At 37.9% G+C, this 25,285-nt stretch overlaps 1 protein-coding gene across 1 annotated transcript in view; it reads left to right on the top strand.

The window, feature by feature from the left end:
- Positions 1-25,285, top strand: part of LRP1B (LDL receptor related protein 1B) — a 527,248-nt gene that overhangs the window by 209,211 nt on the left and 292,752 nt on the right. Inside the window, exon 7 of the mRNA XM_065638136.1 lies at positions 11,212-11,374. Coding sequence (XP_065494208.1) covers positions 11,212-11,374 — 163 coding nt within the window. The remainder of the gene's footprint in view (positions 1-11,211; positions 11,375-25,285) is intronic.

Raw genomic sequence — 25,285 nt, 5'->3', positions numbered from 1 at the left:
TTGCACTGTGGTGGACATGGCAAATTAAAACCACCATCTGATTTAGGAGTTTAACATATGATTACTCTTTTCAGGTTTTAACTTCTTTGAATGGCAGGGGCAATGGCTAGCTCAAAAAGTATTCCCTCCAGTTTATAGGAATACTTTTGTCTTCTCAACCCACAAAATTTGTACTGTGGATTTCTATTCCGAATGAAGCAAATTTGATTTAAAACTTTCTTTTGACTTCAGCTTTGGAGCAGAACTTTAAATGCTGAAAACCTTGTGGATCTTGTCAGTATTATGAAATAAATAAAATGGAAGAACAATTCCTATGCTTCTCACTATTTGTCAGTTAGCTGCGAGAAAATAAAATTTTGGTTTTGCTTTACAATTGTTGATGGTTCTAGTGATGCACTTATTCTGAAATTGAAAAATTGAATGTGTCAAATCGTTTAAGCAGTGTAACTCACTTTTGCTAAAGTCAGGCTTAAGGTATATCAATTTCTTAGTTCTGGAAAAAAAGCATTTTAATCATATGAGGAGAGAATATGCAAAAGCGTTGGTCGGTTTGCACAAAGCTGAAGCCCTGCATTTTATCAACATGTCACAGAACAGCTGCGGTTTGATGTGTTGGGTTCGGCATTCACCATGACAGCCCTTGAGCTGATGATAAAGTTTGGATACTCTTTGCATGTGTAATTGCCTAAAATCTCTGTCACACTATATAAGCAAAAATAATTAGCTGATTGGGGAGTGTGTGGGGATACCAGCCACAATGTGCAGTTCCAGAGACTCTCGGTCTTTTTGGTGGTTTTGGACTTGCTTGCATGTCATTTGTTTTTATTTTACTTAAGTATATTGTAAAATTTTTTAATGTGAGGTAATATTTTTATATTTATATATAAGGAGATAAGTATAATATGTTTAAAAAGGTCAGTGCTGTTTCTCTTCTAATTATGAATGTACTGAAAAGACGTAGTTTCATTTTAAGACTTTGAAGGATAGATTGGTTATTCATTGAGTCTCTTCAACTGGTTGCAAAATGCAGATTTGTTTCAAGCAGTCATAACCACTGCATTAGCTTCAGAAATGAACCCGTGGGGAAAAGGCGCCTCAAGTAAGAGGAAGCAGTGGGAAAACATGTTTTATAACAGTCTGTGAATCCACACACTGTAATCCATGTTCTGTATCTTCCAAAATAAGGGGTCACGGTTTGAGGTTTTTGGGTTTTTCCTTTTGCAAACAGATACTTGAACATACAATTATTCTTTCATAAAGTAGACTGAGAAGAAAAATATTTGAAGATAGCTGCTCTGAAAATAATTGAAATATACTTCTGTGTGAGCTGTCAAATTATCTGGGGAGCCCCTTGCGGGTCAGAGCCGACCACAGGCTGGAAGGATCAACACCTTGTGTCTTGCTGCCTGTGATCCACACAGAAGTATTATAATTTAACATTAGGGTAGGCAAAAAATATTACTACGAGGAAGAGAAGAGCATACGTAGCAGAGGGGACGTGGAAGAGGGATGCCGTGCATATTCACGTCTCTCCTCTGTATTTCTTTGCAAGTGTTGGGACAAATTCTTTTTCCTGTATGAAAGCAGGAGTGATTTCGGAAGAAAGGCGAGATGCTGGTAGTCAGGAGACCACTGCTTTTCCCGAGACTTACAGGGTGACATTTAGCAAGTAATCTCATCTTTTCCCCTCTGAATGTAAAATGAGAATAACAGTATTTCCATACGGCACAGGGATGCTGTGAGGTTTATAAACCAAAATGTTAAAGTGATAGGGGATACACAAGGTAGCAGTAGTTAGTGCAAAGTACACGAGACTTCTGTAGCTGGGAAGAGGTGGGATTATGGCCTCATATCTTTCTGAAGTGGCTTGTTTTACAAAGGGATGGAAGCTTTCTGAAAGCAAAGTGCAAGTTCTGCAAATATAACAGCATTGAGTTTGTGCCACACTTCTGGAAGCAACAGCTGTTTGAGGGGTTTAAGAGAATTTTTAATGGTGTTATTTCATTTTAAGATACTACTCAGGTGGAGCGATATCTGGATCCCAGCAGAACTCCCGGTGTCCTGATACTTGACCACAAATGGATAGAAAAATAATTAATGCATAACTCTAAACCCATGGTGTGTTGTTTTTTTTTTTTTTCTTGCTGTACTGGAAATAAGTTCACAAGAAAAAATAACCTTTTTTTTTTTAAGTGTATCACTCCTGCCTGTATTTTAAGTCTGGGCAGTTATCTGCTTTGTTGATCAGGTTAAATATAATAAATAACAGTCTTCTCCTCAAACATTACTATTTTGATATTGAATAGATGTGATAAGTGATTAAAAAAAGGGAGAGGTAGGCAGATAGGGAGGATGAAGCAATGATTACATGAGAATGCATTTGTTATAGTCAGTTGGCTGTCAGCATTAGTAGATGTGAAGGGTTTTGTTTATTTGTTTTGCTTGAACTGCAATACAAGGCGTGTGACATTAGTGGGTTGGAGTGTTTTGCAGAAGTAGGAGCATGATGATGGCATCAGGTGGTGACAGTGATTCCTCTGTTAGAGGGAGGGAAAACATGAAGAAAACATCTTTATGTCCTTTAATATAAGAAGCAATTTATTTTTCTTTCCTTAGCAACCCTAAAAATAAGCTATCTCATCGAGTAAGGAACGTGATACGGTTTTGTTTCACAGATATTATGTGGAACAGTGAAGTATATATTTTCTAGCTGTGGAGGTTATATTTTGTATAATTGAAAATATTTTTTCAATTTTCTAGTATTCTCTAAGTCGTAATTTTCAAGCTGGGTTTAAATTAGACTCCTTATGCAGATTTTAATTATAGTACAAAGAAGTTCTGTAATATAATTTATTTTAGCAATTTTTTTTTTGTTTGGAAAGTGTGATGTCTTCTCCTTTTCCCCTGTTATGTTTGAGATGAAGATAAAGACTTTTGTGCCATATATGAATATATCTATCAGAATGAAATACTCAATGGTCAGTATTGCCATCTGTTTAAAACTGAATGTAATAATGCCCTTTGGGGAAAAGAAACAGATTGATTTATAGCACTAGGTCATGTCATGTACTGCATATTCATATTGTCTAGAACATATATTGCTAATGGCAACTATAGTGGGCTCAAAATTAAATTATCCTCCAAAATTAAGACCTGCATTTTACCTGTAAGAAACTGCAGTATACAGAGCTGACAAATATAATTTACTTCTACATTATCCCCCAAAAAGTGTTCCTTTAAGCACCACTGCCTACCTCTGGCATTAAACTGTTCAAAATTTCTCTGGAAGTCATTTTCCTTAAATGCTTTGTATTGCAAAAGTAACACCATATTTTATTGATATATCTTTAAAACTGTAATAATCTACTGCTTGGTGTCTTTGTGGGTAAATGTTTAACTGTCCTTATTTTTTGTGCAACGATGGTTTATCAAGTTAATAATACATGCATCAGGGCGTCAGGCAGTCCTAGGAAGGTGGAAGGTTTTTGCTTTTGCTTTTGCTTTTGATGGAAAGTGGTTACACGAGGCAAGTGTTAGAGCCTCATGGAGCCGCCTCGTTTTCCCCGTTCTCTCAGTCCACTTGCATGATCGGACGCCCATTGCGGCTGAATTATGCTTTAATTTTAACAGTGGATGACTTAACTGCTTTGAAGTAAATAACTGGGTTTGATTTACAGTCTCAGCTGATTTATAAGAAGCTTTTGAACGTGCAGATTAAAAAAAAAATAGGCTGTTATAGCTATGTACCTCTATAAATCTGTCTTTATTGTTCAAGATGTATGCAGGCTACTGGGACCCCATTACAAGTTTACAATCACAGGGCAATGTGTTTGAAACTCAGTAACGCAGGAATTAGAAACTTTATGGTTTCAACTCTTCTTACTTATTTCTGACATGAGATTGATGTCAGAAAAATCGCTCCTTATAAAAATCTTAACGCTCAGGATTAAAAGATAGGGCCATTCATAAGGCCCTTGTTTCGTTGTTTCGCAGTTTCCTTCCTTGTTTAATCTGTTGGCATCGCAGCTGTGACTCAAGGCTCAGTAAGAGAAAATTTCATTCACTTTACTCATTCCAGAAACTCGGGCGGTAGATGCGTCGTGTGGTAGAATCATTCTTTAACACGAGTAAAAGACGAAATACGCTAAAATAATTGGGACCAGATTTTGCTACCCTGCTTTAAAACTCCTGGCAAAGGCACAGACCCAAGCATACCTGGGGTCCACCATCATCACCTTTCCTCTGAATGCCCTGTAAATTTTTTTAGAAGAGGGAGATGTGTTTGGTTTTTTTTTTAATTATTGATCTGTAGAGCCCAAGGTTCTCAGTGAGAGGAAGAAGTTTATCCTTAAATCTCCATTTCTGTTTTAATACCTGCTCAATGTCCAACCTCAGCCGAGGTACTATAGCATCTCTGGCTTAATAACACCCCGCTGCCTGTAGTAACACAAGTCATAATGGCCAAAGAAACTAAGCCATGAAAAACCTGAAAAGGTCTCGCTAAGGGTGTATTTTGAGCTGAGCAGCAGACTTAGTTGGCTGTCTGCTGAGCAGAGCTTTAGAGGCTCCAGAACTGGCCTGTGTGACCAGATCTTATCATCAGTGCTGACTTATCAATTCACAGATGTGGGGACTGGCAGGGATCTTGTGGGCCAGACTGTGTCATGGTCTTCGCGGAGTCCTTTGAAGGGTATGGAACTGCTCATTTCAGAAATTCCTAAATGGTGTGACATTTCAGATGGTGGATCTTCTCTTCTCCATAAGCTGGCTGCATCCAGTTGAAGGTTAAAAATCTGTCTTTAAACAGAACAATGGATACCCCTGAAGGATAAATGTCTAAAAGTATTCTCTTCTGTATCTAGTTGGAAGCTGAATTCTTGCATCTCTGAGTGACCGGATAGAAAACGTCTTTGAGAGACTGGGTGTCTTCATGAGCCTTCAGGATGCTTTCATTAAGTATTCCTAATATTTAGATTAAGCTCATGTTTTTGAAAACTCCTCGGCTTGGGGAAACTGCTATTGGTGAAATGTTTGCAGTTACAGGTTTTTAAAGCAGTGTCTTCTAATATCCTGTAGGGTTGGAACAGTACCAACTGTATTTTCAACAGTAACCCGTTTTATTGAAATTTAAGTTACGTTACTCAGCAAACAAGAGGAAAAGCTTTCTTTTCTTTTGAGGAACTTGAAGTCTGGATGCTTTAAAGTACTTATTTAAATTTAGTATGTTTTAGGCTTTGCATTATACTCTTTACAAACAGTATCTGAGAAGGCCGTTTTAATTCAAAGGAATATAGGTATCTGAGTATGAGTCATTTGGAAAGGATAGATGGATAGTTTTCATTTGATTTTCCACTTTTAAACATATGCAATAATCACTCAGGACACGGCTCTTAAAAGTTTAGACAGCAGCGTATCCAACATATGGAATGCTGACATTTTTAATAAAAATCATGTTTTATAAATGGCATTGCAGGCATAATTACGGCAGATTGCTGTCAGTAGAAGGGGCACAGGAAAATCTATGGCAGCTTAACTTTCCCAGGCCACAGTGTCAGTATCAGGTTGTCTGGGCTGCTAATTAGGACCCTGACTCTCAGAAGAGAGGCACAGCAAAGGCCGTGCTGCTGCAACATCTCAGAGCCTGGCATTTAAGCAAGTTTTACCCACTATTTACCTGGTCTCGCTATTACTGGCTATTTTAGAAAAAAAAGAAAGGCTTGCTACTGTTTGTCTTGTTATTCAAAACTTGGCTGTTTACTCAAGTGGAGGCAAAATGCCTGTGCCCAAGCTGCTTGCTCTTGTTCTTTGGAATAAAATTTGTTGGTTCCTTTGCAAATATTTTTTATTTTTTTTTAACCCTAAATAGATAATAAATTAAACTAATCAGGACTGTCCGTGCCTGGCACTTTTACCCTTTACCTATCTTACACAATCCCCAAAGCCTCACCAACTAAAATCTCAGCTTTCAGCCAAAACATTCAAGAAACTTTCTAGTTGTGCAGAAGTAAAACGCCTATACATGGAAAAAATACAACTTCAAGATTGAGAAAACTTAGGGAAAAACAGTACGTCTCCACTATATTATCCTATTTTTACTTATTTTTTGCGAAATCCCATTTTTCGTTTCTGTCTCACCTCTTTTGACTCGACAAGAAGCAAGAGCTGCTTTCTTAGCCAAAATACAGAGAAGCAAACTCTTATTTACTGCAGGCTGGTTGGTGAAAGCGATCCCTGGAGACAAACACTTACTTGCATAGCAGGTTGAGGAGTGAGCGGGTGTGAACATGCCCGGGAGATGTGCAGATCTGTTCTCCTGGCCTCCGGGAACAGAGGGACCAGAAGGTGACGTGTCCTGACACGGGGCACTTGGGCAGTGCCACACTTGTCCTCCTGTATCTTGCTGCCGGTGGGGACTTTCCTGACACCTTCCATGTGTTAGGATGCTCATGACAGAAGAGTGAAGCTCCTGAAAGTTCTATTGCAACGATCCTCTCTTGCTTCTCCAAAGCGTTTATTCCCCCAGCATATGGCCAACTGCTGCACAATCCTCAAAACCACGGTGCTGGTGTAATCAAATAAATTAAACAAGTGACTCTCAGCAGACCTGAGCTGCTCTTTGCAAAGTGGAAATATTTCTATAAAATAAACACTTGATGATTTGATGCAGTAAAAATAGAAAACACTTCCCTCCCTGCAACTGTGGTTTCGAGGCTGAAATCACGGGGGATCAGGGCACCACTTTGTAAATCATTTCCCCCTCTCTCAGCTCCCCAAGGAAGCCCAGAAGACTCTCTGTGTGGAGGTCTGGATGTTGTAGTCATTCAGAAGAGATGCATATGGGCTATGGAAGAAAAATTAGTACCAAAAGAGCAAGAACAAATAATGGTTCTGATTTCTGATACTAATTGCCAATGGAATTGTTGGTCTTTGAATCTTGAGTGGATTTCCAAGTCCATTTAGGAAGTGCTCAATGCAATCATGTTCAGTGCAAGGAAAATTTTAAGCATGTATGGCACGAGAAGCTATGTTATTTCCCTTAAAATAGAGAGAGGTTTTTTCTCTCTTTCATTATTAACTAGAAGCATATGGAGAGTGCACTGAGCATTTTTAATTTTAATTATATTTCATCCAAAATCATTCTCCAGTTCACTCAGAAGTTTCTAAAAAAGACTCCAACTACCATGAGTTCCGCTGAGTAGTCTGCTTAGATCATTTCTCACATTAAAAACAAGGGATGCTTTTACCGAAGTGGATAAATGGAGAAAGCTTGCTATTTTTTCTGTTTCTAATCTTTCTTCAATATCTGGAAGAAAGGAAATCTGTTAATATAATGTTGATTTTAATAGGCAGTGCATGTGCTGAATCCTCAATTGTAACAGTAGTATAAACAAGAATATGGCACTGCTTGTCCCTCTCTTCTGTGAACTGAAATATTCTTGTTGCAAGTCTTGATTTGAAATTGGAATGAACATAGTGATGCATACAGTACAAGATAGGTGTTTGAAAATTAAAGTGAAAGAAGGCAGTCATTCAAAATGGCTCTGATTTTTATAGGCTATGTTTTAGCCATAAGACATATATTCCCAGTACACTTTGAAAGTTTATCTACCCTCATATAAAATTTCTATTTTCTCTAAAACTATAATAATATTTGTATGTTTAAAGAAATAGAAAAAGTATGCTTCTAGCCACACTTTTGCTAGTCTCTGTGGTCTACATAATGTCATTAACTACAGTAGAATTTAGGCCATATGATGTCTCAACTATTCTTTATGAAGTCCTTAAGAGGAAATCCTAGTTTTGAGAAAGTAATAAAGGAGAGATGATCACATTTGACAGAAATGCTCCAAGGAAACTGTTATTAAAATAGGAAAAACCCTCAAAAATATATACAAGATTGCTCAGAATAAATATGTGTGATTTCAGTCATAGAGACTTCAGAAACTGTGTGAATGAAAATAAAAAAAAGATTAATTACTTTAAAGATGTGAGCGGAGTACACATCCATACATATTGGATTTTAATATATGAATCCAGAAATAGGCATGAGATGAATTCAGTAACTTCTTGAGTACAATAATATATATTTTAGAAGTCCCCAGTGCAACCAAGCCCTTATCTCTATGGTATACAGTGCATTCTGTTGCGTGATAACGGGAGAGCCATTCAGAGCAGCTTAACGAATAGCTGCTAGTGAAACCATAGAGATTAAAAATTTGATTCATAAAAACTGTTATCTGCTAGCTAAGTGCAATTTTTTAGTGTAGAATATAATTTTATGGAGGAGTAGATTTGGACAATGCATTATAAACTACTTCTCTTGTGAGAAATGGGATGTTCCCGATTCACTGCAGAGCGCACGGTACAAAGTAGACAAAACCCAAACCAGATCAATGGTATCTACAGTACACAGCGTGTTTGTAACTGTTAAATGCAAATGCTACTGTGGGTTAATTGTGCAGGTTAACTACAAGATTACAGTGAGGTACAACCCCAGAAGGTCTGTTTTTGCGAGAGGTGTTCTTTGCATTGTGGGCGATCCCTCCTCCATTTCACGCAGTAGCTCGTGAGGAAAAATGTGAATTAATATGCCTCTTTTTCTGGAAGTGTGATTAAGTCTACTACGCTTTGTAGTGACCAGCTTTACAAGGAACCACTGTAATGAGCCTCCTCTTGCCAACAGCCTGTGCCCTTCCCAAAGACAACCTGCCTGGGAAGGGCAATCAGGCAAATGGGAGTTAAGAGCTATCAGTGCTTTTTGAGGTCTTTGACACAAAGGTCATGCTGTGAAATTGCTTCTCAGTGTCTGGCTTTTGCTGAGCAACCTCAGTTTTAACTCTTCGATGCAAATGATTATCCCTAATATGCTCGTCAATTAATTATCCTTGTTTTCCATGTAAAATAACCTGTTTAGCGCCATTTCTTGTGATCTCTTAATCAATAACTAAGGAAAAAAGATATTAAAGCAAGTATTGTTATGTCAACGGATCTAATGATCTGTATGTGTCGTACCTTTCAGGTAAATATCGCATTTATGTAAAAACAGATACTTTTCCCACAGGTAAAGAAGAAACCAGGACCCTCTTCCAGTGTGTTGCTACTTAAGTTTGTTCCCTTTCCTGCACTTCCCAATGTGTAGCAGATTTCCAGAGCTCCCACTGCAGGAATTTAATTACTGGTTTCATTTCTACATATATTTAAAATTGAATCACTTTTGCAACTTTCATTCTTTATGAATAATATTTTGAGCAACGCTTTTCTTCCATGGGAGCCTGTTTTCCATTTTCAAAGGGCTCATTGAATCAGCGAGCTGTAAACGTTTGATTTCATTAATCCAACTGCAAATGGAAAGCAGACACATTGAAAATGCTTGAACTGATTTCCAGAGAGACAGAGTTTTTTCTGATATTTTTAAAAAGACGTCCTGTATTTTGTTTGGATGATGGAAAAAACCTCATTTTCCTGCTTATTTATTGTCTAGAAACCATTAGTGCTTTCATGTGGCTCATAGTGCACCTGACATTGGCCTTCTCGGGAGGTTGGACGCTGGACTAAATGGAGCATTTTTTTATTCTGGCTCAGCGTATCTTTGTAATAGGAGCTGTTGGAAAAGAAGAGGCATAATATTCACTTTGAATTAAAAGGAAAATAAATAGCGGAAGGGGAGAAAGCCGGGACAGAGGAGACGGCAGTGAACTGTGTAATGGGAATAGCTGGTGGCTATTCCTGATGTTTTATGGAGTAAATCTTGTTTATGTTACCTGCACTTTGAAGGACGACGCATGAGTCTCCATGTCTGTTTTAAGTATTTAAGAAATGCATGAGCCCTCAGTTATTGTAAAAAACTTAAATTACTTCAATGACCACAGTTTTTTCCTGGGTCAGGTTTACTTTACTTACAGTTCTGAACCAGGTTTACTTTACTTTACAGTTTTTTCTGAATCAGGAACGTGGAAAAAAAATCCTAAAAATGCAACTTCTGAAGCGTGATAGAAATACAGAAAACTGGAAGTAACCAAAAAAATCCCCACTATGTGAAGTATCACATCTAGCTTCTCTCATCATGAAAGAATTGCAACTCATGTTAGGAGTATTTTGAAACCACTGTAATATAATGAATACATATTTAAAAAAAAAAAATATTTAACATTGAAAACATTTGACATGAAATATTGCAACAGAAATTGAGTTGTTCTTACTTTAAGAATAACTAATTCTGTCTTTCAGGGTGGTATCACTGCACTTCTGTCAAAAAGAATAGGAAATAAAGAAATCTTAGTTAAATGAAATTGATAAACTTACGTTCTTTGCACTTCTTTATACTTTTGCTCACTGTAAGTGTAAGACTGTGTATGGACAGGTGGGTTGACTTATAAGAAAAATGCAGGATATAGAAGACAATTACAAAAAGGGGCTCCAGGGTCCCACAACAAAAAGAACGGACTGTTGTAGAACAGTTGTGTTATGTAGTTGTGAAGCTACCTTAGCATCCCAAGAAGGAAAACTCCCATCGTCATTGTAAGAAACGCCTCTATATGTAAAGTATCACAGAGACAGGTACTTTAATGCTGCTTATTGTGGCAGTTGAGTCAGAAATCAGATTTCTCAGAACTATGGAAAAAAAGTAATTTAAATATAACTGAATGCGTGCACACACGTGTTGGCTGCTACATACAGTGGTTTTAGAGACGCATATCTACACGCAGTTTTAAAAATTTCTGTGAAGTATTTATTACCTGGTTTTAGTCCCCCGTAAACATAGCTGATAAACTCTTATAAGCTTTATCCGTATAGCATCCCCACGGTGTGACAGACGTCCCAGAGCAGGAACTGCAGAGGCTGCAGTCCCCCCGCCATCGGCCACCCCCGTCTCACAGACGCACCAACATCCAGCGATGCCGCTTGGGGAAATACAATTTAAAAAGTTCGCAGTGACAAGCTTCAAAATATTTAAGAGAACCACAAACAAAATGCCTATCTTTCATGCTCTTGAAGTTGCAATCGGACTTTTGTACTTAAAAAGGAGAAATTCCCTCCAACCAGTATTGTGTTGAGAATTGGATTCCTTATTTTGTACTACATAATACATTTAAAACAAGCTTCAGCTCTTCGACTGGGTAGAGCATCTGCTTGGTGAAGCAGCTCGCAGGTCAGTTATTTGTACTACAATTGCACTTCTGAGATTTTTTTTTTTCTTTCTTTTTTTGGCAGACGTACAGCAAATAGCAATTGATTGGATCACTGGGAATTTTTACTTTGTGGATCACGTCAGTGACAGGATCTTCGTTTGCAACCAGAACGGATCGGTGTGCATTACCCTCATCGAGCTGGATCTTAACAACCCTAAGGCCATAGCTGTTGATCCAACATCAGGGTAAGATTATTCATCTGCATTAGGATTTATTTTATATGATGTGTGCTTGTCTGAGACTGCATATTATACATCCGCTTCATTCGAGTGTTTAAAAAACTGTTTTTTCAGTGCTGAATTGGGTTGTTTGCGTAGTCTCCGTAACAAAACAGTAACGTGTAATGAACTTGTGGCAAGCAGTTAACTATATTAATTGCAACGTGTGCCTTGTAACTTCTCAAAATGGAACTGGAAATGAAAAAAAAACAATTTTACCCTTACTTGTCATAAGATTTTATTTTGCCTCTGTTTTTCTGTAAGTTGTGGAAAAGGAACTTCTGAGGTGTTTTTTTATTCTGTGTCCCCTCAGTTGCAGGAACATTGGAAATGGCTTTAACAAGTTTAATTACACAAAAAAGTGGAAGAATTTTTACTCTGCCTTAGAGGGTCAGCTATAATGGTAAAATTACATTGTATTTGCATTTTCTTTTCCATAAATACATTCAGCGTCACTTGGGAATAATGCCTTGCTTAAAATACAGGGTACTAAAAGTCTTCCATTCTGTAACAGCCACCAGCTGCAAAAAGTCTTCAAGCGAATGATGGAGTAAAAATGTAACTAAATAGGAACAGGAATAGGATGAAGTTAATTTAAAATCTAAGTTTCGGTGAGGATTTTGAACGAGGTTTTTATCTTGGTTTTGTTGGTGTGTAAGTAGTTTAGACTGAAATGCCTAGTGGAAACTGCCATAAGCCCCTTTTCAAAAAATACAAAAATATTTACTGTAGAACAGCTTGCCATCCATATGTGGACTTCTGTCACTCTTTATTTAAAGCCTGGTTGAATATTAAGATGCATTATCACTATGACTGTAATTCTGACAAGAACAGCTTGCATGTAAAGTTTACAAAAGTTTTATAATGTAATTCTTGAATCTAGCTGTATTTCTGTCTGCAGCAGATGGTAAGCTTAACTTGATCTGACTGAAGAGTTGTTTTAAAAGAAAAATAAAAATTCTTGCATAAATTGATTTTCTGCAAGCTCTGACCTGAAACAACTTGAAGCTTTCAAATTTACCAACAGCAGCCTTTTTTTCTATACCTCTGCTTGCGTAATCTTTGCTGGATTTACTACATTAATCCAAAGTTTGTCGTGAGCAAATCTTCTCTGTTGGGGATGCAAGAATTGTATCCAACCCTTGATTCCCCGAGGGGAGGTACAACAGAAAAAGAGAGGTTGGTGTTCCTTCGGTTGGGATCTGCTACCTACAAACTGTTCTCATTCAGACAGTCGCTGTTTTTGGTGCCGTCTGTGAGAGGAGCAGTGTCTGTTTTAGTGGAACTCTAAGTGCAGGAGAGACCACGAGTGTTCGTGGTGTTTCAGAGTGTGATTCTTCACAGCAATACCGATTTATTTCATGATGGAAACACTCGATGGGAATTTTTTTTCTCAGAATGCGTGTTTTGCGTTTCATCAGTTATTTCTTTACTGGGTTTATGGGCAATTTTATTAATTATCTGACATATATTGTTCTCTTAAAAGGATATCTAGTGTACATTTTAACTGATTAGCCCCCCACCCCCTTATATATTAGCTTTTCTTGTTTGTACCTGGGTTGTAGTACAGAATGCAAACAGATAATCAAATCACATTCTGGCTGCTTCAAAACGGTTCGTTCCTCTTTTTTTTGTGTGTTTTTTTTTTTTTTCTTTTTTTCCCCCGCTCTTTCTTGCTGATACTAGTTGAGACATATTTCTAAGTCAAAGTATGATATTGCTGTCTAGGTAACTTGGTGGTTTTATGTTATTTAAAGAATCACAAAAAACAGTTGGACTCGATCTTAAAGGTCTTTTCCAGCCAAAACCGTTCTATGATTCTGTGATTCTATATAAAGAAAATGTTGCCAGTTGAGCACCGAATGAGGGAGTTGCATAAAAGTCTGTGTGCAATAGCTTCTTAAGTAGCTTTTGTCAGTGATGCTTATATACTGTAAGTGTATGATTATAAATCACATTTTGGATTTTGTCGTTGTTTTGGTTTTGTTTGGTTGGCTGTTTTTTGTTTTTTGGGGAGTTTTGGTTGGTTGTTTTTCCTTAGGGTTTTGTTTTGTTGTTTGGTTTGGGTTTTGGGTTTTGTTTGTTGTCATTGTTAATATAAATATGAAACCCAGGCTGCTCTTGGAGGTTTTATCTCCTATAAGAATTACATATTCAGGCATTAAATGTAATTACATTGTAAGATATTTGCTCCTGTCATGTGCGTTGCTGTCATAGTTCATAGTATGTTCCTTGGCCCCAGCATTCTCCAAGCTGAAGTTACGATCTCCCGGAGGAGACCATTCCCTGTGCTACAGAATTCTGAGCTTGATCACAAGTCCTCACATCTATGATGAAGTTCCTGCAGGAGCACAGGGTCAAGCCTGTTATTCTTGCACGTTCATGTCTGTGCTGTTATACGTTTAGTCCTTCTGTGAACCAGAACTTCTGCATTTATCAATAGAACAACTAAAGCACCAGTGGAAGATTTCTTAAGTCTGAATGGTTCCCCTTCCTGCACTCAATAATATATTTCGAGTGTGATTAATTTTACATCTCTGTGCCTGCAAGTTTTAGTGGATGTTTAGTGGTGATGTTTTATGTTTTCTTCTATGAGCTGACAATGGAACGTGAACGACTAAGCTTATTTCATATCATACGATGAACAGGAGAACTTTTGTTATGTTTTTAAAACTGAACTTTAAATTGAGCGGAGAAAGATTCCGCTATTCAAAAACCGCTTAAACAAGCATGCTTGTTATGTTTCTAGTCTAATCATGTTGCTTTGGTTTAGGATTTCAGCACTTTTATCAACCTGACCTGGGTTTCAATTTTTGAGTATTCCACACTGTGTCTAATGGAAGCCCACCTTAAAGAAAATCAGTGAAAAAATCAAACTCACCTCCGCTGCAAAAAACTAGCTAAAAATTTACCTAGTTGGAGGTCTTGCAGTACTAATCCTCATCCATTACGTCAAATAGTTTTCAGTGAGGAGGAGCCTAGTGTAAGCATCGGAGCTGTGGTAAGGAGTCATTGCCAGCAGGAGCAACTACGTCTCCTCTGATCCTTTGAGTACTTTGGAGTCCAGACGTGTCAGCAAAGCATCTATTGAAGATAAAGCTAGAACAGTGTTAGTAAGAAATAAAATGGCAATTGGAAACAGAGGGAAATTAAATAGTTTTGCCATAATATATTATCTATCGAATCCCTTTGAAGTGAGATGTTTGGCTTCTAATGTCTGCAGTTCATAGTTTTGATAAATTTTCATATGGGACTTCTTTTCTCCAGTGGTCAAGAAGCAGAACCTATTACACCTACTGGTCCTTGAAACTGGTGTAAAATTGATGATGGTGCTGAGGAATGTTACAGGAAACAAATAAGGGCTGAGTTTGAATGATTTTCTCTCTGCTATACTCGTGGGGAATGACTTTTTAAAGGATTCCAACTAGTTTGGCAACCAGCGCGCATATTCATGAGACTTTGATCACCGTACATATATAATAGGGAAGGTAATACATTTAAAACTCACAGGAGGATAGATCTGCCACAAACCAGCTAAATGTCCATAGACAAAGCATTTTATTTGCTTTATGTCTCCGCATCCTCTTGTATTTAATAGGGAGCATAAAATGTGTGTCGTTTAAGTTATCTGATATTTGGATGTGTTCAGGAACATTAGGAATTAATATTGTAGAATGCACTGCTAACTGTGTACATCTGCATATTCATATTGTAAATATCTATACTTAATTATGTCCAGTGTTGAAGGTAAATTGTTGCCTTCCACTGCACCACAGTGGGAATGGAGAATGTACAGTGACATTGTACAAAGGAAAAATGCATTGGAGTAGGGAGATGCTGCGGTTCCTTCCCAACAGGAGCACTGGAAATGTTCAATCCTGACCGTGCTGCTTAGACATCTTCCATACATTGAGTAATATAAATATCAGAGTGTCTTAATTTCTCCCGGAACCCATTTTCCTGTTTCTTTGGGAACACCAGGAAACAGGGAAAGGCAGGAGCAGCCAATAGGGCTGTTGGCTCAGGGCTGTTGGCTCAGGGCTGCTCCTGGTTCCTGTGATGTGTGACTTGGAACGATGGCTCTGTTCCCAGTTGGGATGCCGGTCGTAATTTTCTACTGCATTTCAGAGGCTTATGGAAAGAGATGAATTTTAAGGTGAGTGTTTGTAGCGCAGAGGGTACTGAACTAGAACCCACTTGAAAAATTCTTCCAAACAGAAGGAGATGTGGAGAGGAAGGGCGCGTAGAGTGGGATTATAAAAAGGATGCGCAGAGCAAAGGGAGGATGTGCGGAGAAGAGGGCAGAGAAGTCCTGGAGCGCGGAGATGGGTTGGACATGTCCTCCATGGATCACCACCCAGGCCAGGATGGGGAGAGGAGGAGGAAGGACAGAAGAATGGGAGAAGGTGCCCAATTAGAGGCTGAGGTCTTCAAAACAGGAGCTTGTAACTACCATTGAAAGTTGTATTAGTAACAATGGGGAGAAAAGACTTCCTGCTAAAGAGATTTGTAAAAGGAGCAAGCTCACACTTTCATACTGCAACAGTGTGTGTCATGTAAATATTTGAATAAATCTTTTAATCGGCTTTTCTTTCTGCTATGTTGTAGAAATTTAAAAAAAAAGAAAAAACACAAGCTCTGCTTATTTCTTTCACACAATACTTGTAAAAGCATACAGGAAGAGATTGTGGTATGACAATGTTAAAAGAACAACATCTATTAATGTGTTATGGTGTTATGTACCATTTCTTGGTAATGTTAATAAGTTAGGAAAAAAAAAGCGTCAACTGCACAACAGCAAAAAACCCCCAAAATTTTATATTGCATTTTAAGTCTCTAATAACAGTCAGTTGATCCCTTTCTGATCCCCAAAGGTGAACAAGGGAAACAAGGGAAGAATTAATAGCCTAACTTTCCTCCTTCCTTATCTCAGAAATTTATTCTGAGGAAAAAAATATAAAAATATAATTCCATTAAATTTCTCTTTGATTCTAAGGATTCTAAGCACAGATTTTTCTCTGGCTAAAATCAAAGCCACAGTATGAAAATAATAATAATTAAAACCACATAATGATATTTTTGAAACACAGCAGGGAAATTTGCCTCAGTTTAAAATTTCAGAAAACCGGAGAAAGCAAGGGGGAAGATGGCATGTTGAAATGCTGTCTTCTCTATAAGGACAGAGTTAAGCAGCATCTTTAAAACACCATTATTTGTGAGAAGATATAGAAAAATAAGAAGAAATAAGAGTTTCTGCCTTTTAAAGATTTCATTTCTTTTTTACTCATAAATTTATTTGATATATGTAATAATTCTGGTAAGCGCAAGAGGAAGAAGTTGGAAGTTGGTGATGAGAACCCAGTTATCACCCAGAGCAACCAGCTGCTGTTTCTTATATTCTCACTCAGGCTGTGGATGATTATCCTCCTGGGATGTTCAAGTTTGTTGGCCAGACTGAAATGCAATGGCAGGTCCATGGAGCAGTTCACACTAAAAAGCCAAGGGAATGGGAAAGATTTTACACGTCATTGAACCAAAATTTTTCCTTGCTAGAGAGCTGTGCACTTGAGAAGGTGCCTGGGGTATGGGAAAGCCATCCCCGAGGATGGAAAACAACCCTTAAGAGGTCATACAGATTTTCTTTTATTTTTCCTTTTTTTTTTTTTTTCTTTTTCCTCCTCCTGCAAAGATAAAAATAGAATGAATTTTGGGCTGACAATTCAAACTGTTTCGGCAGCACGGGAAGCCTTGTAAGCCAGTCAGAGCTATCCTGCTTGGCAGGTTCTTAGAAAAAAGCGAAGAGAAACTTTTACATGGTAAAGTCTTTGATGGAGCATCTGACTAGACAGAGTCTGAGGCCAAGCCTGAAATCCTCTATTTCGAAACCTGCGATAGCCAGAAAAGAGCAAGTCAGCTCATGAGGAGATGGAGGGAGACCTTTCCGAATCAACTTTACTGAAAGTAATTAACTTTTTCTTCTTTTCTGTGCCTGTATCGTGCCAAAAAATAATAGAAAGCCAAACAAACAAAACCAAAACACAAAACCAGAATCAAAAACTGTGTTTTAGACATGAAGAATAGTGGTTTTGTTTACTTTTTATTTGCCTTGAGCCAAGCATGACAGTAAGTGAGTGGATGGGTTACAAAACACACGTACAGAGTAAAGCGGGGTCCTGGGCTGCACCAGGCGATGTTTTGGCTTCCTCCAAGATCCCTTCCCCATAGAGACGGCGAGAGATTGTATTTTAAACCGTTGTGGTTTTTTTTCTTTTTTTAATTAGAACTGCTTTGATTAGAATTGTTTCTCCCGTTCATCCTGATTAGTGAAGGGGTTGGAGGGGGACGTGGCCTTTTGCATCTCGACAGGAGCTGGAGACATCGTGATGCCCGAGGGGCTGCTCCATAGGCAGAGAGAAAGAAAAACCTCTTCAGCCTGACCTGACAGCCTTCCCTGACAGTGCAATAAATGGCGATTGGATTTTGAGTGATTTCTTGGACAAGGAAAAGGGAGAGAAAGTCAAGGGATTTGTTATCAGCGAGGAGGTCGAGTTCCTTACAGGGGAGGAAAGAGCGGAAACCCAAAAAGCAAGGAAGGTCAAACCGGTATATATTTTTCTTTATTTGCTTGATTGTTATTTAGGCAGTGGAGTCTTTCAGGATAAAAATAAAACATCTGCACTTATTGTCTGCTGCCTTTTTTATTCTCTTTTTACTCTCTTGTCTCTGAGCTTTTACAGCAGTCACAAGGCTTGGGAGAGATCTCTGAGTCTTAAAACTTTTTCATTTTTTTTTCCCTCTCAGATTAGTCACTATTTTCTGCTGATCAAAGAGGAGTGTTATAATCATTAAAGCTCAGTTTTAAACAGCAAAATCATTAGTATTTTAATAACATGCCATTATTAAAAGAGCTCAGTTCGTTTTTGTGTCACAAAGCAGTTTCAAAGAGCTGTAAGATACGTATAAGACACACTCACTTCTAGAAAGTTTTGAAGGTGACATGAAAAAAAATCTTGTTCATTAAAAAAAAAAAAGAAAAAAGAGTCTCATGAAAAAATTTGTAATAACTCATCATAATATAGAAGTTTTCATTAAGAGTTCAGGTTTTGTTATTCATCCTTCCCCTCCACAGCCTCTTTCAGTGTGTACAGTTGGAAATGGTATAATAGTAGAGCCAAAACAACTCAGAGGAGAAAAAATACTTAATCAGACCAAAATATTTTTTTTTAATTATATTTACCATGGTTGTCGTCTGTTTAGCTCAAATTCTTGCTAAACATTTAGCAAAAAAAAAAAAAAAAGTCTGATCTCAGGTTTTCAGACAACTGCTTCCAGTTATGTGCAATTCCGTATTTTAATTTTAATTGTTGCTAATTGAACTGAGACATAAAACTTTGTCACCTTTACATTTCCCCTTGGAACTAATCTCCTTTGAAACTTTATTTCTTGTGCAGCAGGACAGAGCTGCTCACTAGGAACCCTTGATGCTGCTGCTGCTTTTAAACAAAACGGAGGTAGTGGTACCTTCATCTCTCTCCTAAAATAGCGTGATATGGGTCAGTGATAAAACTGAAGGAATCGAAATATCAAGCATTTGCATTATGTGCATTAACAGGGAACTCATTAACACCATCAGGTTATAGAGTTGGATTAAAGTGACTACTAAAATAAAGACAATAAAACAGAATAAACTTGAACAGGCTTGATACCCACATGTTTTCAAGTAATGACGTGAATGCATTTGCTATTGTGCACACTTTTTTATTAATCAAACGTTCCTGAAATTAATAATAGATATATACTATTAATATCCAATCTTTTGTATATATTTGAAGATGAACTGTAATGAGTACCCAAAGAAAAGAAAAAAAACCTAATAGCTACGATAATCTGCGAGTGATGAGGAATATTTTTTTCCAGTGATCATAAAACTTTGTGAAAGAGTTGGCGAAGCGAACACTGGCAGCGTTACTAGAGTAGCCCGCTGATGTTCTCAGTGATTATATTATCTAATAATCAGGGCTACTGTCCAGAGAATAAAAAGCAACTAGTGTAATACTGATGAAATGCCTCTCGCAACATGAACTTCAGTAAGATTTTTCCTCTGTAGCATGTTCCCAGTAATGGATTTTGTTGCTATGTTGCTACCAGTAGGAAGAATATTTGAGTACCCTCAATAATTATGGAAAAAAAATCCGTGGAAATACAATGCTTCAATAGATGAGCTTTTTAAAAAACACGAAATTACAAAATAGCTGTAGTTTGTAACAAACTTGCAAAAATTAAAATAGCTGATAAGTCAGTAAAAGTTTTTTCACTTATGATCTAGTTGGTCTGGAGGACCTTGAATGCAGCATCATGGGTCCCTCAAACGGGGCAGGTTCTCCTGAACCCACCTGAAGAACTCAGCTGTTATCTGACTAGAGACCCAAATCTGCTTCCCGATGGCGCTTTTGGTTCGTAACTGTTTGAACTGCCTCCACAAACCAAGCTGAACACATGCACAGCAGCAACACTAATAAAACTCTATGAGTTTGATTGCTCAGAGCAGTTCACAGCTGATGCATCACATGTCCTCGCACTTGCTTTTCAACTCTCTCTATGTAATTAGCGTAGTTACTCCTATGCCCATCCTCAGATCCCTGCCCGTCAGTCCACAGCTAATTAAGCTTGTGATCAAAACGCTCATCTTTTACTGAAATTTCTCTGAATCTGTGAATTACAATTTGTAATTCGTGAAGAATATGGAAAATTAGCATGTTATTCTGCCTAGTATGGAAGTCTTGATGTATTTTTTTTTTTTAAATAACTGAAATGTCTAGGCAAAAGCTACGTGATTTAAATCACTCACTCTATGATTTTCTTCAAGATGAAAGCAATTAAGCTAGAGAGAATTGAGGCCACTTTGTTTCTGAATGAGAATATAAATGGGAGTTTAAAGCTCTGTAATGCACATACATTATGTTCATGTCCATCTGAATTCCCCTTTTATTTTATTTTTTTATTACCTGATTGTCTTATTATCTAACCAGCTTCTGTAAGGTCATTTATGTTGAAGACAGGTTGTAATATGAATTGGAGTACGGCATGAGTGGAAGCACAGAAAAATACCTTCAAAAATAGCTGTTTAGGACCCGTCTTTTTAAAGTTGTACTTGCATTATCATGGACTTAGAGACTGTGTCTATGTATGTCTGCATATATATTTAGAGAGAGAGAGTATAGGTGGTTTTTTTTCCTATAAAATGAAAAAAAATTCTTTAGCACAGATACTGTAGTATTTTACAAAGTTCCCTAAAACCTTTTTTCTAGTCATGACCACTTTTAGTGGGTTTTTTTACGCCAGTCTTTGTATTGTAGCAGTACAAAATTCTGTAAGCCACAGGTTTTCTAATAAGCTATTGTCATGCTACTCATTTCCTTCCTCACTGACACTAAATCAGGGTTTGAAGTATAAAAACTTTGGCGTTACTCTTCTGGATTAACCAGAACCACCCAAACTCACAAAAATGATGAAACCCATTCAGTTAATTCCTTGGCAGTATGATGATCTCATCCTGGTAGAAACTCCTCTTCTCTTGGGGCTGCTTACATGGAAATGCCACAGGAAATCTGGAGATAATGATAAAAATTCAAGGTGTAAAAAAACCATGGCCTATGTAAAATTTGCGGGAACTGTAGTAGTCTAATCTAGAAAATAGAAGGTTGAGAAAATCTATAGCTATTTTCTATAAAACACTGGTTAAATTGAAAGGTGGTTTATTATTCTCCTTGTTAAAGAAAGGACAGGAAAAATGATTTTAATTAGCTGAGACTTTGATAGATACAGGAAAAATTTACAGGGCTGAGATGTTAGCACATGATCCATGTAAAATTTAAACGCTGTCATTAGAAACTCCAAAGGCTGTGTCTATCTGGCAGAAGCTGTATATTTGTACAGGTCTACAAGCTTATGATGTCAAAGAATGGGATGCTAGATGAATAAATGTGAATACATTTATTAACTAACATTTCAATGTTGCTGTTTAAAAAGTACGGCTGAAACATTACCGAAGTAATGATTTGTTTTGTTTCTCCATTTGAAGGGATTGGAGAGGTTTTAAGGAAAAAGGGTCCAAAAAAATATTTTAGGGTTTTTTTTTTACTTTTTCTTTTGGAGATAGTAGGATTTACTGCAAGTGAAACCAAAAAGTGGATTTTAAGAGGATTTCGATACCAAAATAAAAAATGTACGGTGGAACATCTGCAAAAGTTCCTGTCCACAGGCTTCATCCTTGCCTTTTAATTATTTCCTTATTTTAACAGAGACTGTGATTGAATTGTAAGTTTAAAACTTTATTTAAAACCTTATTTTTGCATCCATAAAACAGTTTGAACAGGTTTCTCCTGTTGTGGCCGAGAAGGCCAATTACAGCCTTGGACAGAAGGTTGTGGACATGATGGGTGATGAGCAGCTTTTCTTTAAAGATGAGTATTTCCAATTTGCCGACAAGTTTCTCTCTCTCCCGTTTGATCCGTTAAATAAATTGTCTGAAGTTATCTATCACAATACACAACTATGTCAACCCGTGGTGGAAGGAGAATCAATCACTGCTTTATCATATTGAAAAATAGAGTAAAATAACTGAAAGTCGAGGAGCACTTGTTTTCTTTAGGTTTTGAAATGAACATGCTCTGCCGCTATAAATGTGGGGTTTTTTGGTTTTAAGTTTGCTCATTACCATTACCTTGAGCTAGTTAATTCATTTTCAGAGGTCAGATGGCACGCACACACACAAACACACAGAAAAGGTGGCCCAAGTTTGCAGTTGGCCTCAGGCTCAGTGTTTCTAAGCTACGGAATTTATGGGTTTGGACAGTGTCCAGACTGGCACTTGAAAACAGGTTTACCTTCAATCAATGGGTAATTAGCCCATTGAAGATGTAAACTTTTAACGTAGAGAAGTCTAGGAGAAGGCTATCAAGAAGAAAAGTGGTCTCATTGACTCTGCTTCAGCTTGATTTAAATCATTTTTATTCATTAGGATTTGACAGCAAATCTACAAACCTCAAACCAAAATACTCAGGGATTCATATTTAACAGGTTTTAAACGAGGACATTATATTAATAGTAGGTTGTTTGAGAATCACTGTCTTTTTTTACCTGCTGAAAAAGAACCACTTACAATCTGACAGTTTTCTAAGTTTTACAAATGTACGATTTTGCTTATAGATTCCTTCAGAGACAAAAATTGTACAGCACCAGCTCTTGGCTGATTTTACCCAGCAAAATGATGATAAATGGGACTTTCTGCTGTCTCGGCTCATTTGTCTAAGCATAAGGAGAGGAGAATAAGCAAACGGCTTTTCCAAGAGGGATTATACTGACTTCAACAGAAAATCAGACGTCTAACCAAAATGTTTAAATTGGAACAGAAATTGGTTGACTATACCAAGCCAAGCTCTCGTTTGTATTCCTGAGTGTTTGACGTGGTTTACTGATGTGAAAGCGTTACATCTTCTGAAAGTTCAAGGATTTGTTTGTTTCTTTGTTTGCTTATGTATTACTCTCCCTATTAAATTATCGTTTTGTTATTTGTCACGTAGACAGTTTTCTGAACATACTAATATTTTAGTGTATCGTAATACCGTAGCGTATGCAGCTCACATTGCGAAAATTGATACACATTCTAACATTTCCAAAAGTGAAGTCTTAATCTTGGCATTTAAATGCGTGTTTAAGCATTCAATACGCTGGCAGCTTTGTTTTGGAAGATTTGCATGCTAGCAGGTCATACCCAAGTCGGTTCACAGCGGAGACTGTTCAGAGTCGTTATAGATAAGCTGCTGATATAGGATGTGCATGTGTGTGTGTGCGTATGATGTACGTGTACAACCCACATGCACAGACATTCATTGCTCTTCCCGCAGTTGTCTTGCGTGTTGAAGACCACAGTAACTCTCAGATTTAACGAAGCTTTCCTCATTTGTTCTCTCTGTTTCATAGGAAGGACGTGAATGATGTAGGTATAGGGTGAAGGATTTTTTTTTTTTTCCTTACAAAAAACCCCTGATTTCTACTTAGGATTTTGTCCAATGTTTTAGAAGAGGATTCCTCGCCTGTTGCTGGTGATTTATTTTAGCCAAATGTTCTACAAGGGACTACTGATTATGTATTTTATCTGATATGAATAGCCAGCGTGAGCCACCTGCATCCTTGGTATGCAGCAGTTTTAACTGTGTTCAACTGTCTGTGATTTGGAGTAAGGTTTAGAGAATATAATGTCTCAGTGTCAAAGACAAAAATCAGGCCGTACAATATCCAGCATAACGTATTTTAAGTTGAGCAGTCATAATTAGTGGATAGGCTTGAAATTCTGGGTTTAAGTTTTATGGGAGATTATTTCACTTAAGCTTGGGAGGATTTTGTGAAGAAGAATTCATTAATATATGGGAAGCGGTAGGAGATGGCGGCGCGAGTGCTGGTAAAATGCTCATTTGGAAATGAACAGCTTTGTATTCAGAGCAGGATTTCAACAAAATGCATTTCTGTCGTAGGGCACGAGGCTGCACATAATGAGAGAAAGCAACAGTTGCTCTTCAGGGCATGAGGCCGGGTCTTTTGAAAGAGTAATAAGCACGGATGTAATCAAAGAATTTTGATTGAGCATATCGTGGGATAATTTAAGACTACGCAGGAATTGTAATACTTGCCAACATTTGAATGTGTGAATTTGTGCTTGTGATACTTTCGATGCAAGTTCTTATTTTGTTCTTGCTTATCTCACAGTGTGGAGATAAGTTACATAAATCCACACCTGCTCTACCTTTCCCTGTTTGAGAGGAAAAAGAACAGAGATTAGAGTTAGGGGTTGAGGCATCACCTATTTTATCACCTTCTTTGGAGGCAGAACAAACTAGTGTGCAGCATTCCTCAAGGAGGTTTTGTCTAATGGTTTTGTAATATTCAGAGAAGAGATTCCATGAACCTACATGTTCATCCCTCTTAAAACTCCAGCCTTTAATTGTGCTGTGAGCTGACATGAGGAGCGGTTTGTTTCTCTCCTCTTGTAGTGACTTTTTAGATGCTTTAGGACAATTAACTGACCATCTTTTAATCTAGGCCAAGAAAACTCACTTCTTGAAAGATTCTTCCATATACTCCCCACCACTAGCACCTCCTTCATCCAAACTTCTGATTATTTAATGGCTGTTCTTTGTATAGTGTCCTTTCGGTCTCCATTTTCCTAGGAAGTGAATGTTTGTTTCCTGTTGAAAACACTTCAGTATAATACTCGCTATTTTATTTTTTTGAGTTTTTCCTTAGCACTGACTTGGGGCTGGATTCTGGGTTAGATGTTACTTTGGTAAAAGTGATTTATTCATTCTGATTTCCCTCCTCCAGCTACACTTTTCTGCTCTTACTTGTTCTTTCCACCCCCTTCCAGCTGTCACTCCCTCAGCCGAGTTTGTAAAGCACAGAGCAGTTTGTGTTGCCACACTCTAAACCAGAGCTGTGAAAGAGTCCAAGATAAACAAAAAACAGTTTAAAAACAGTGTTTGAACATAGTCAAAGCAGGAAGTGACTTTGCAAACAGAGTGGGAAGGCGTCTGCCAGAGAAGATGCGACGGGCTCAGTGTGGGAGCGACACCAACTCAAGCTGTATCTGCTGCTATCAAGACCAACGGGACTGGGAGCTTTGGGTTTGCCTTGAGATCCGAGGTTCCAGTATAGGTTGGGGAATGACCTGTTGGAGAGCAGTGTAGGGGAAAGGGACCTGGGGGTCCTGGTGGACAGCAGGATGACCATGAGCCAGCACTGGGCCCTTGTGGCCAAGAAGGCCAATGGGACCTGGGGTGTATTAGAAGGGGGGTGGTCAGTAGGTCAGAGAGGTTCTCCTGC

The sequence above is a fragment of the Caloenas nicobarica genome, chromosome 6 (assembly GCF_036013445.1).
Source record: "Caloenas nicobarica isolate bCalNic1 chromosome 6, bCalNic1.hap1, whole genome shotgun sequence".
Classification (NCBI taxonomy): Eukaryota; Metazoa; Chordata; class Aves; order Columbiformes; family Columbidae; genus Caloenas; species Caloenas nicobarica.
Note: the sequence above shows the minus strand (reverse complement) of the source record. Positions and strands in the feature narration are given on the sequence as shown.